Source organism: Ischnura elegans, chromosome 6 (assembly GCF_921293095.1).
Source record: "Ischnura elegans chromosome 6, ioIscEleg1.1, whole genome shotgun sequence".
Classification (NCBI taxonomy): domain Eukaryota; kingdom Metazoa; phylum Arthropoda; class Insecta; order Odonata; family Coenagrionidae; genus Ischnura; species Ischnura elegans.
In genome coordinates this window covers 30,661,022-30,673,826 of record NC_060251.1, presented here as the reverse complement: position 1 = coordinate 30,673,826, position 12,805 = coordinate 30,661,022, and the positions used below count along the sequence as shown (strand labels likewise).

Genomic DNA, 12,805 nt, shown 5'->3' with positions numbered 1-12,805 from the left:
ACCTTGATTTGACCTTGGTTTTCCATTTTTCACAAATAATGCTTCTCCTGCAGTGTTTCCCTCTGTGCTCACCCTCTTTCTAAAATTTTGCTCGTACATACATAACTTGGTGATTAGCCCATCAAAAGTCTTTCCTTCATCTTACGACAATAACATTCAGCTGGATGTGAATTTCTCAAATACACCCTACGAAATTTGCAAGGCTTTACATCCTAAAATCAAGTATGGAAGAGCGTTTTCATTTTTGGCTTTCAAGCTGCTATTTAGCTCAAACCACAAATATTTTAATCTCGTGGCATGTGTCGAAACATCCTCTCCATTAGTCCAGCTAAAAACAGAGAACTCTGTGTATATTTTGAACATCTTGTCTTTGGATCTGTTGGTTTTAGTGTGGATTAGCAAAATCAATTTGAGGTATAAATGGCACATATTTAATGAGCATTTTACCAGTCACATATTATACTGGACATACCAGAAGAGACACTCCTCTAAGGAACAAAACACCAGAAACACTAGCGGCAGACAAACAGACTATAAAAGCAGACAACAAACATACGAGAAACATATAACAACACACTGTTGTCAGATAAAATCCCAACAGGATGACACTTCGAAATTTAACTTCATTGCCTCACACGCTGTCTATTTATCCATGATTTCCTCATAAATTGCGTCAATCACTGAACTTGAAATTATTGACTTAGTATAACTATTTGCCTTACAGAATGGATCGCTGACCTTCTAGTACTTTTTGGTTTCATCTTCTATAGCATTGGGAGACAGAGGCTTGGGTTTCACCAATATTCCATTGATTCCATATAGGACTCCTTCGTAGTAATCCAACAAGTCCCGCAATATCTTCTTCCGAATTGGCCAGTTTGCCTCTCCAGCCAGGGATATGATGTGCTTTGCCAGATCCATTCTTGAAGAACACAGAACTGACAAGACTCCACAGCAAACTTTAACTCTACGCAATTATAACAATCTTGCATGCATCTTCCTATTTACTTGAAAGCAACTCCTAGCTGGGCGGTCTGGACCCGTAACCAATTGAGGTGAATGCCCATGAAATTTTTAGCCATAATTTTTGGCAAGGCTTGGCCTCTTTTGCTGAGAGATAGAGACTTAACCAACAGCGTACAGTGCACCTTCGTTGCCTTGCTTACAAAACTTTTCCATTTAGATTAAGTCTTTGGATACCAAAATTTGGAATCCAATTTGAGTTCACTAGTGTTAAAATGTGTTGCAATTTATGCATTTAAAAAGATTTTCAAAGTCAACAAGAGGTTTTCAACATAAATAAAATAAAATCTTCGCCACATTTGTCAAGATTAAAAATGGACAGCTCTGTATCTTCTCAGACTTAATATGTATTTTTAACATGTTTGCATTTGATGCATCAACTAGTTTTTGATAACTTCCTTTCGTGCTCTTGTGTGATGACATATGGAATGTTTATTTTTAATTTTGGGCATATTGAAATGAATATAAACCTCATTTAAAATAACTAAAAAAGAGACCAACGTAAGAATAACATTGTGAAATTTTGCATGGAGACCATCATCATACACATCATATAGCCTGTTTTCAATTTATGTTATGAGGATTTATAATAATAATATTTACGGACGAGCATTAATAACCCATTTTAAACGTTACACAAATATTTAATATGAGAAATATAAGAAAAAAAACTTGAAAGTAATTTCACAGAAATATCATACAACATGCAAAGAAAAATGATCTCAAAGAGATTAATGAAGAGAATAATTATAATTAAGTGAATTTTTAAGTGAACCCATTGCAATGTGAAATCATAGCAAATCAGGAATCTACAGTTTCAGAATTAGAAAAAATAGTGCAATTTATTTGTTGAAATGGCAACTGAAAGATAATTAGTCACCATTGTACATAATATATGGGCACAATTTAAGATTCCTGGGACTAGCCACAGTGACAACTTTTACGGAGACACCCGCACTGTGCTTAAAATCCACAGAGAAAAAAATCATTCGCCTTGACCGGGATCCGGGTTCAAATTCACTCTGTGGATTTTTCACACAAATGTAATATGGGTACTTTTACTAAGCAATAAGCAAGGGAGAGGAAGAGGAGAATGGAAGCCAACTTACCAGTATTGTTCTTTCAGGACATTGTACATTGAAACGCACTTCAATAGTGTTTTTTTCCTGAAAAATAGAACATACACACTATGACATGATGGAAAAAGAGAATTTAAGAAGTCCTTTCAAATGGATACTAATGATCATTCATATCCTAGGGCTGCAGTGAATACAGTTCCTGGCACTTGGGCAGAAACCCTTTTTAAGCTCAAGCAGTCTGGTTGGATTAAATGCAGTTACTGCAAGGGTCAATATTATGAGGAGACAAATGATGTTGTCTTAACGCTAGAAGGGACAGGGTCATATGGCTACTAAGAAGCAGTGGTGCAGTGAGGGGGGGGTTTTGTGGGATAAAACCCCCCCAGAGCTCAGAGAAATTTTTAATTTTAATCCATTTTACTTAATGGATTAGTATTACTAATAGAATAGTATTAGGATTAATCAAATATCTCTCATGAAGTGGTAAAACTAGTCATTTTGAACCATTAATTTTAAAATTTTCTTGTGGAGGGCACCCGCAACTCCCATTTACCCTGGCGGGTATGCAATACCCTCACACCCCAAAGTATTAGTTGTGCCTAAACCCCCCCCCTAGCCTTAATTCTTAGCTGTGCCCCTGCTTAAAAGAACCATAACCAATCATCTTGATTGGTAGTATATATATTAAATATTTCTTCATTTATATTGCAATTAATTGATAACTTCGTTAAATATAACCATTTCCTTTATTTATCAATACAAATGAGTATTTTTTTACAAATCAGTTCACAAGAAAAAAATTCAAAATGAACATCAGTCACGTCACCCTGCTTCCCCAACCCTGGCCTACCACATGCCATTCGGTATGGCAGATATGTCGCTTATTTCTGTTCAAAACATAATATAGAATGTTAAATGAATATATGTACTAACTTAAGCATCAAAGTGCCAGATGTAATGTAGTGCAGTATTTCCTAAATAAAACACATGTTACTGTTACGCATAAGATAGACCCACTTAACCCGTCATTTTGATGGGTGTTGAAAACTGGCAACTTGAATTTGACATAATTTTTCTGCAAATTGATGTTACAAAAACACAAAGCCTTCTGATTCTCACCAGCAGTAATTTGTGTCAACACGGAATTTTAAAAGTTGGCCATGACAATAAGCACTTAAAGAAACAGAGCAAAAGCCCAAGAAGCGAGATATCTAACCCAGTGAGAAATGGGTGGTGGCAGCAATGTGTGCCCCCCGTGAAATCCACATTGACTTGTGGATATATGGTGGTGGTGGATATTGAGTGGCTGGACCAACGTGGAATTCATGTTGACTTCAAGTGGATCTATGTGGATCCAGTTAACTTATGTACAGTGAGTCCTCGTTCTACATCACTCCATTTAACATCACGAAAATTTTGAGACCGTCATTCGTTTATCGCGCCTTTGCTTCGCGATAACGTCACGTCTTTTGAACTGTCATGTTGAATTAAAACTTTTGGGCTATGTCGCCGCGTCAGATTTTGGGTGGCCCCAACGTTTCCCGACCGATGCTGGGAAATGTTGGGGCCACCCAAAATCTGACACGGCGACATAGCCCAAAAGTTTTAATTCAACATGACCAGCACCCGCGAAAGTTTTAACGAAGAATTACGTCTTTTGAATTTCGCGCGGGGAAAAAAGGCGAAGTGGTAGGCATTGCAAGTTGTTCGTTTCGTGGGCGGTAATACAGTCAGTCTATAAAAAGTAAAATGGTGTGTATATTGTTCATTGCGATTATGATTTTAGAAAATTTGAGCATCAGAGACATCTCCACGAAAATGTCCAAGAGAAGTGAATCTTCTGAACCAGCGGGAGAGAAAAAAAGGCGGAAAACTATAACTTTGGAGCAAAAACTTGATATTGTCAGACGAAGTGAGAATGGAGCCACTTCAATTGATATTGGAAGAATTTTAGGCTTTCCACCATCAACAATTAGGTCAATTTTGAAAGAAAAGGAAAAGATCAAAGGGTTTGGAAGAGTTGCAACTCCCTTGGGCACAAAACATTTATCACAAAATAGAAGCACCGTTCTAGTGGAAATGGAACATTTGTTAACGTTGTGGTTTGAGAGTGAAGTACAAAAAAATCAGCCAGTTGATTTGGCTAGATTCCATAGAAAGGCATTGGCCATATATGGTGACCTTACCAAAGATACACCTAATCCGGAACTTTTCACGGCTAGTCGAGGGTGGTTCGATCGCTATAAAAAGCGATCTAATTTGCGTGGTGTTGTGAAAACGAGTGGTGAGGCAGCCAGTGCTGATGGTGAAGCTGCCAGCGCATTCGTTGAAATGTTTCAAGAAATTGTTGAGGAAGGCGGTTACTTACCTCAGCAAATCTTTAATTGCGATGAGACTGGTTTATTCTGGAAACGGATGCCTTCTAGAACATATATCTCCAAGGAGGAGAAGTCCATTCCAGGTTTTAAGATGGCGAAAGATCATATGACGATACTTTTGGGGGGCAATGCATCTGATGATATGAAACTGAAACCAATGCTTGTGTATCATTCGGAGAACCCTAGGGCACTTAAAGGGATGGTAAAACATCGCTTGCCTGTAGTTTGGAAGGCTAATAAAAAGGCTTGGGTGACACAGTCTATCTTCAGTGAATGGTTTAACGACCATTTTCTACCCGCCATAAAACAGTACTGCAAGCGAATGAATCTTTCCCATAAGATATTGCTCCTGTTGGACAACTTCCCCGGTCATCCTCCCAATATCGACAATGACTGTGAGAATGTAAAAGTTGTGTTCCTACCTCCGAGCACCACATCCTTGCTGCAGCCCATGAATCAGGCCGTCATAAAGACTTTTAAATCACACTATCTATGTCGGAACTTTGCACAGGCAATGGATGCAGTTGAAGAGGAGTCTTCTGTAACTCTTCGCAAGTTTTGGAAGTCATACAACGTGAAAGACGCAATAGAAAATATTTCTAACGCATGGAAAGATGTGAAGTGCTCCACAATGTAAAAGGCATGGGGAAAGGTTCTTCCTGGCAATGCTGCTGGTTTCGAAGGGTTTGAGGATGATGAGGAACACATTCATGAACAAATTGTTGGAATCGCGAAGGACCTGGGCCTGGAAGTTTCTCATGATGATGTGGAGGAGTTGATTTCATCCCACGGAGAGGAATTGTCGACAGAGGACCTCCAAAATCTTGAAAGCCTGAAGGCTTTGGAAGAGGCCAAGGAAGATTACGGGGAAGTGGAAGCGAAGCAGCTTAGTGCAAAAAACTTAAGTGAAGCCATAACACTAATTGAGAGGGGAATTGGAATTTTCTGAGACTGTGACCCTGACTTTGAGAGGAGTTCACGTGTGTATAGGGCTATTGAGAGTCTGCTACAGGGAACTCTACCGCGACAAAAAGAAAGCCGCCACTCAGAAATCCCTCGACGCTTATTTTTTCAGGGCTACCAGTGATGTCTCTGATTCCCTTCCATCCACATCCACGAAAAATGTGTAGTATAAATTTACTAATGAAAACATCAAAGTAAGAATCCCCGAGCGTACTTTTTCACTTCAAACATGGTTTCTTCTCAATTTCATTTTTTGTCGAAAAAATTTCAAAAGTGTAGCTTGTCCTTCAACTTCTATACAGTGCTAAAAATATTTATGTGTTACAACTCAAATAAAATGCTTGAAAAGGTTCACTTTTTTATTCCATTCTCACTATGAATCTTTTATAGTTACGCTGTGCAAATCCCACCAGGTGGCATGAAATGAATTCTTAGGAAGGTGCAGCAGGTTTACTTGACATTATGGTTTTCAGGAACCTAAAAAGTGATTTCAAGGCATTTTTCCGTGTAGAACTCAGAATTTTTGTCGTCACTTTTTTCACCGTGTTCACAATAATTTTGATTCCTGTTACTGCAACAATGTTTCAACGATGATGATGCCCAGGTGACGCCCGCCCGCCTCAATTCGCAATTAAAACCATCTCTTCGATTTCATAATCCCAGTTTGCCCGCCATCGTTCATTTCCGCCATTTTGATTTTGATCCGAAAAGAAATTCTCGTAGCGAATGTAGCGCATATGGACCGGTGCTCCGGAGTACTGTCTGTAGCGCCTGGTAGCGGAAGTAACATTCACTGTACCGCACCCCATAGCGAAGCCGAAAAGCAAATGCGGGAAGATACAAAAATGGAGAAGGATTTACGTCACTGCTGCTATTGTCGTTGATGAAGACAGGAACTCGTATTTATGCCATAGTTTGGCATTCCCATTGTGAAAAATGCCCCAGATATGATACGCTAAAGTTTTTTCACATACGAATTGTGAGGTCTAGGAGCCGATATTCACTTTTGAATTTGTTTTTAATGGGATATTATGCTTCGATTAACGTCGTTTCGTTTATTGTCACATTTTTCAGGAATGGTAAGTGACGTTAAACGAGGACTCCCTGTAATTCGTGGAAAGGCAGCCCTGAGAGCACACGAAAATTTGTATACATATAAAGTCTGTGTATTTCGAGTCTACAGGTAACTTAAACCGATGGTAGTGTGATTTAGACCATGAATACACCCATGTCTCGTATAGCGCAAGGGATGCGTTCCTTGGTGTCTTTGCGCTATACGAATTTGCGTTATACGAGAGCATTTTAACATTGGGAAGATAGGGATGCGTTCCTGGTAGCATAGGTCTTGGGTATTGAATTTCCTCTAAAACATATATATTCCCATAAATAGCCTTAGAAAACATTATTTATATAAATGTTTATAGTTTAAAATATCTTTAAAGATAGTATGCACGCATTTGAAGACTTTTATTCACGTTGAAAAAAATTCTTACGTGCTTTTGAAATTCCCTCCTGTCATGAGGGTGGGCTAACATCTGCTATCTCAGGGGTTCGTAATGCATTGCCGGCAGTTGACGATTTTTCAAACCAGTCTAAAAACAACTATTATGCCACCCAGGCCCTTTTGTCGCTCATCAAAGTGACAGGCAAATGCAACTTTGAATGCCATTTCATAGCTAGCGGAGTTTATGAATGATAAATCATTTTAATTTGAAGTCCTCCGAGTCATTAGCAGCTGCGTGAAACAGTCTTTAAATGCCTTGAAACCTGACCCAGGTTTTCCTTCCCTGAAAATGAATGAACGAGAATGCATTCTTTTCCAAAAGAATATCGTCTCGTCAACACTAAAAACTAGTTGAGGGCGAAAGGAGCCACTTTCAATCACAGCTTGGAGTTCATCAGAAAATGTTGTGGTGACTGCGCTATCAACACTTGTAGATTCACCTGATATCGCCGCACTGAAAATACCTGCTTGCCGTTTAAATTCTGGAACCAACCGGAGCTTTCACTAAATGTCTCGGAGCGATTACCACTCTCGTCTTTTTGTACTGATTCACTATGAACTTTCCGTATGTGTAGACCGCTTGGTTGAAGTTGGTGCGGCTGAGGTCACTGATGTTTTAACTTCGTCTTTATCCAGAATAAGGCATCGTGCGTTTAAACTTCTGCGCAATATCGCTTTGATGTTCTCCATTTTCAAAGCAATTGACCATTATCAATTTCTCTTCTAGGTTTATGGTTTTTCTTGATAAATTTTTGATTTTTCTACCCGCATTCCTATTTTTTGCCATTTTCTCTTGGTTTTTACTCTGCATGGCTCTATCGAAATCACCTTCTACCGCTGAACTGTATTCTTGAGATACAGAGGGCCTACGACTGCGGGGAGGGAACGAAGCTATTGTGTTTGAGACTCTATAGGGGACCCTCTTATATGTTGATGCTATTCATGCGCAACTCGGCCACCGCTCCATTTCTCTCCCGTGAATACCGATGACCTTGAAGGCTTTAGCGTAGACCCTCTACCTCGAAGTCAATCGCCCAATAACCTATGACGGCAAAAATTATGTCTCAACCAGTATTGCTTTAAAAAAACTCATTTCCACTAGCCCCACGCTTAATTAATGATCTAAATAATCTCATTCTGTTAAGGAGACGAGATAAATTACTTCGGTAGGCCGGCTATCTGGACCCAATGACGAGTAATACTTTTGGCCATTGCACAGCAATGGATTTCGATTAATATATTAACAAAAAAGAATATTTGAGGCAAGCAATAATTTTAATATGCGTAAAATGATAGAAATTTCGTGTGTACTTAGCGCAAGTTCACGTTTTATCACGGGAGCGTTTAAGATTTTTGATTAGGCTACACTGCGTTGCAATGTTTCCCCGAGGAACGAATTTGTACTATATCAAAATTGCGCTATACGAGACATGGGTGTATACACCATCCAAGTGAGAAATTGGTCGTGGCATTTACATGGAACTCACAACGTGGCATCAACGTGGAACCCACATTGATGCCACATTGATTCGTGGATATATGTGGAGGTGGTGGATATAGAGTGGATGGACTAAGGTGGAATCCACATTGACTTTACATGGATCTATGGAGATTAGTATAAAATATTTAATGGAATTTCTAATTTGTGGAACATAATCTCTCAGGTGACATTGAGTGGTTTATCATCCTGAAACCATGCTAGTTATGTGAAAAGGCATTACACATTTTATTTCTAACTTATGCAATTCGTGGAAAGGCAGGATTAGTATTATGCGTAGCAGGCGGGATTTTTTTCTATCCACCGCTCTCCTGCTGGAAATTCACCATTAAATTATTCATTCATTTTATAGTTTCTACTTTATAAGTATTTTTAATTTCCTTCCCCATAATATAATCACTCACATAGTACAAAATATCCTCTACACATCTAGAGAATGTCTGCAATGTCTTGGATATCTAAAATATCTAATATTATTCAATTCCCCTTGTAAAATAATTATTAAAAACTCCTTAAACTCCTAAAAAAATAATTTGTTCCTTAGCATACCTGAACTTCTTCATAATCCTTAAATTTTTCCTCTAAGGACAAAGCTATCTTCTGGCTTGTTGAATTAAAGACTGCTCCCACATAGCCATTATATCCCGCAGGGGGATCAATTCCTGGAAAAAAATTATATATGCAATAAAAAAGAAGGGAAAAAAGGATAATATGTAACTACAACATGATTAATTTTGTGTCCATTGATCTACAGCATGATACATACATATAGCACAAGTTAAAGAACAAATATTCTTACGCAGGTTTCCGCGGTGATTACTTGAGTTCAGCATTCTTTCAGGCTGCATCCGCGTCCGTTGTCGAAGAACCACAACAGTTTTGCCAGCTCTCCTGCCAGCGTCCTCAGGTGAAGGATGAAGTGAAGCTTTTAGTCCTCTCTTATATAGTCAATTTTTGGCACCAATTCAGTGGATTTCTTTCGACCAATCAGGGAACGTCCTCGCATTTGCGTCGAATATACCTTTTCCACGCACTGTGCAAAGGATAGCCATCCTCCCTGTTAAACTTCGTTGGTCTTTTGACTATCTCCATGGCCTCTCTTATTGTTCTCGGGAAGTACTTGTCTTCTCTCGCAATTATTTTGGCGTCGTCAAATAAAATTGAATGTCCAGATTCACTCTAGGCGTGCTCCGCGATGGCAGAGGCTTTGAACTGTTTGTTTCTGGTCGCTCTTCGGTGTTCGCTCATACGGGTGTTCAGCGCTCTGCATGTTTCACCAATGTACCATTTACCGCAAGAGCATGGCACTTGGTACCGAGAATAATAAGAGAGGCCATGGAGATAGTCAAAAGACCAGCGAACTTTAACAGGGAGGATGGCTATCCTTTACACAGCGCGTGGAAAAGGTATATTCGACGCAAATACGAGGACGTTCCCTGATTGGTCGAAAGAAATCCACCGAATTGGTGCCAAAAATTGACTATATAAGAGAGGACTAAAAGCTTCACTTCATCCTTCACCTGAGGACGCTGGCAGGAGAGCTGGCAAAACTGTTGTGGTTCATCGACAACGGACGCGGATGCAGCCCAAAAGAATGCTGAACTAAAGAACGAATGTCGAGATACTTGGACATTTAGTACAAATTTGAATGAACTAAAATACGATTATGTTATTAAATCCTTAAACAGTTTTTCCTTGAAAAATGATTTCAACTTTACCAGCATTAGTTTAGCAATAAAACCATTAATTTTTTAAACAATGAAGAAGAGGGATTTTTTTCAGTCTATCAGGCAGCAAGTTAAAAATTTTTGAGGACATTTTGTATGGCACATTAATATTAAAAGAGAACAAACTTGGATCAGAATGTACATCTAGTTTAGTTTGGGTGCGATGCAAATGGACTGGAAAATTAACAAAGAATCCAGGGTTATTTTTCACAAAAGTTGTACAAATAAATACATCATTAGAGGGAATAGTAATCATATTCCTTTTGGTGAAAAGGGGTTTACCTGGGGTGCATATAGATGAACGAAATTATTTGATAGCTTGCTGCTACTGCATAGAGAACATTATTACTGATCCCTTGAGTATTGATTGATAATTGAATGGATAATTGATTTATATGAAGTATGAGAATTAAATGATATTCCAGTGAAAGTTTGGATTATTCGTGTTTTCCGATTATTCGTGCTGCCTCTCCCCATCATTAGTGCGGATAATAAGGAGTATGCTGTAATTCGAACAGTGTATAGCTCATCGTCTTCAGGGCAGACTGATGCAAGGACCGTACAACTGGGCTTATGTACGACTGCCTGGCAGTCAAGACAGATGTGATTGGTGGATGTGCCTAGTGATTGGGTTCCATGGTTGACTGAGGTGGAACCCTTGATCTATGTTAAAACTTTTTCTTTCAGTCAACCAGATAATCTCAATTGCTTCTTTCACCATCCTGTTCCAGAAGCCTTCATCATCATCATCATCATCATCATCATCATCATCATCATCATCATCATCATCATTAGTCAACAATCCTAAGATTGGTTTGACGCAGCTCTCCATTTCTCTCTCCTATCCGCTAATCTTTTCATAGCTACATATTTCTTCTCTTTTACATCCTTTATAACCTGTCTTATATAACTCATTCGGGGCTGTCCCTTGCCCTTTTTCCCTTCCACTTGTCCTTCAATGATTGTCTTCATCAGACCATCGTGCCTCAAAATGTGGCCAACTAAGTTGTCCCTTCTTCTGCTTAATGTTTTTAGGAGGCTTCTCTTTTCTCCTACTCTCCTTAGCACTTCCTGGTAACTCACACGGTCAATCCATTTTATCTTCATCATTCTTCGGTAGCACCACATTTCGAATGCTTCCACTCTTGACTTCTCTGCTGCTGTCAACGTCCAAGCCTCGCTTCCATAGAGAAACATACTCCATATGTAACATCTGATGAATTGTTTCCTTACTTCTATGCTGGTATTTTCAGCTGTAAGAAGATTCTTCTTTTTGTAGAAAGCCCTCTTCGCCTGCGCTATTCTACTGTGTAAAAAATTCCAGAAGCCTTAGGATTAAGATTAAGGGTGTGGCTTGTGAGATATCCTCTTCACTCTATAGATGAGTACAGTGGTACTTCGAGATATGAGTGCCCTAAAATAAGAGATATATATATACAGGCGGTCCCCGACTTTCGTACACAATGCGTTCCCGAAAACTTGTACGAAAGTCGAACCATTGACTTCCATACTAATTAGGGGTTAAGTTCCAATGGAGCGGAATTTACGTACTAAAACCTTTTTTTTCACGGAATTCATTTCAATTGATTTAATTTTAATAATATATTAATAAAACTCCTCAAATCATCTAATTTATTCCGAAAATACGCAGAAAATGCAAATATAAGTTTAAAAAACAAGAACTCCGTTGGCTATCGAGTGAAACTTCCTCTTCGCGTTTAAGTTGACATTCCACTTATTACGTCCACTATAAATAAAAGGACATATCAAGTAGCATAACAAAATGTATTCGTTGAACCCGTACTCTGGATACCTTTTAATTTTTACACCAAAATTCGATATTTGGCAGGTGACATTCGTGATCGCGTATATTCCGCATGTTATTCAAAAAAGACAAAAGACAAACGGAATTCGGGTGATATTTCGTGCAGTATCGTTGCTGAAGGTTTACATGAATTAAACAGGACTCAAACGAAAAAACAGAATTAGAAAGAAGGTCTTATTAGTTTTATTGAAAGCTATTCGATGATGTCTAGTCAACTTCTTTTGAAAAATATCTTCAATGAAGGCTTTCCTCTTCTCTTGATAAAGGAGCCAATAGCAGCCAATAGCAGCCAATAGCAGGCAGTCTCTCTCCCAAATAAATCACCTAGATCAGAGTCAATTACCAACAATTCCCTTCATTATATACATTCATATTGTTCGCATATACTGCCGATACTGCAATTTGAAACAATTGAATGTTGGGATGCGCAATAAACATAGCGGGAATTTTAAAAAAATTACAGACCAGCGTTCGAAAGTCCGAATTTAGCGTACGAAAGTCGAGTAAAAGGTGTCAATTTTGAATGTACGAAAGTGCGAATTGTACGAAAGTCGAGTGTACGAAAGTCGAGGACCGCCTGTATATATATATATATACATATAAATTCAGAGGTAAGGAAAGAAAGGGATAGGAACATGGAATATAAAAAGGACGAGGACAACGGTGCTGTGGTAGGTGAAAAAAAGCCAGAAATCAGAGGGTAAAAATGCGGCCTGACTGGGACTCGAACCCAGAACCTCCTGGTTGCCGGCCAGGTGCTCTACCAGTTGCGCTACCAGGACGCTTAGATTTACCATGATTCCTTTAC

General features: G+C 38.9%; 1 protein-coding gene across 8 annotated transcripts in view; it reads right to left on the bottom strand.

The window, feature by feature from the left end:
• LOC124160269 (mucin-2-like) overlaps positions 1 to 12,805 on the bottom strand; it is a 194,001-nt gene that overhangs the window by 158,840 nt on the left and 22,356 nt on the right. For all 8 annotated transcript variants that reach the window (XM_046536092.1, XM_046536085.1, XM_046536089.1 and 5 more), the window contains exons 3-4: positions 8,995 to 9,107; positions 2,133 to 2,189 (exon numbers count right to left, since the gene is read on the bottom strand). In XM_046536092.1, coding sequence (XP_046392048.1) covers positions 2,133 to 2,189; positions 8,995 to 9,107 — 170 coding nt within the window. The remainder of the gene's footprint in view (positions 1 to 2,132; positions 2,190 to 8,994; positions 9,108 to 12,805) is intronic.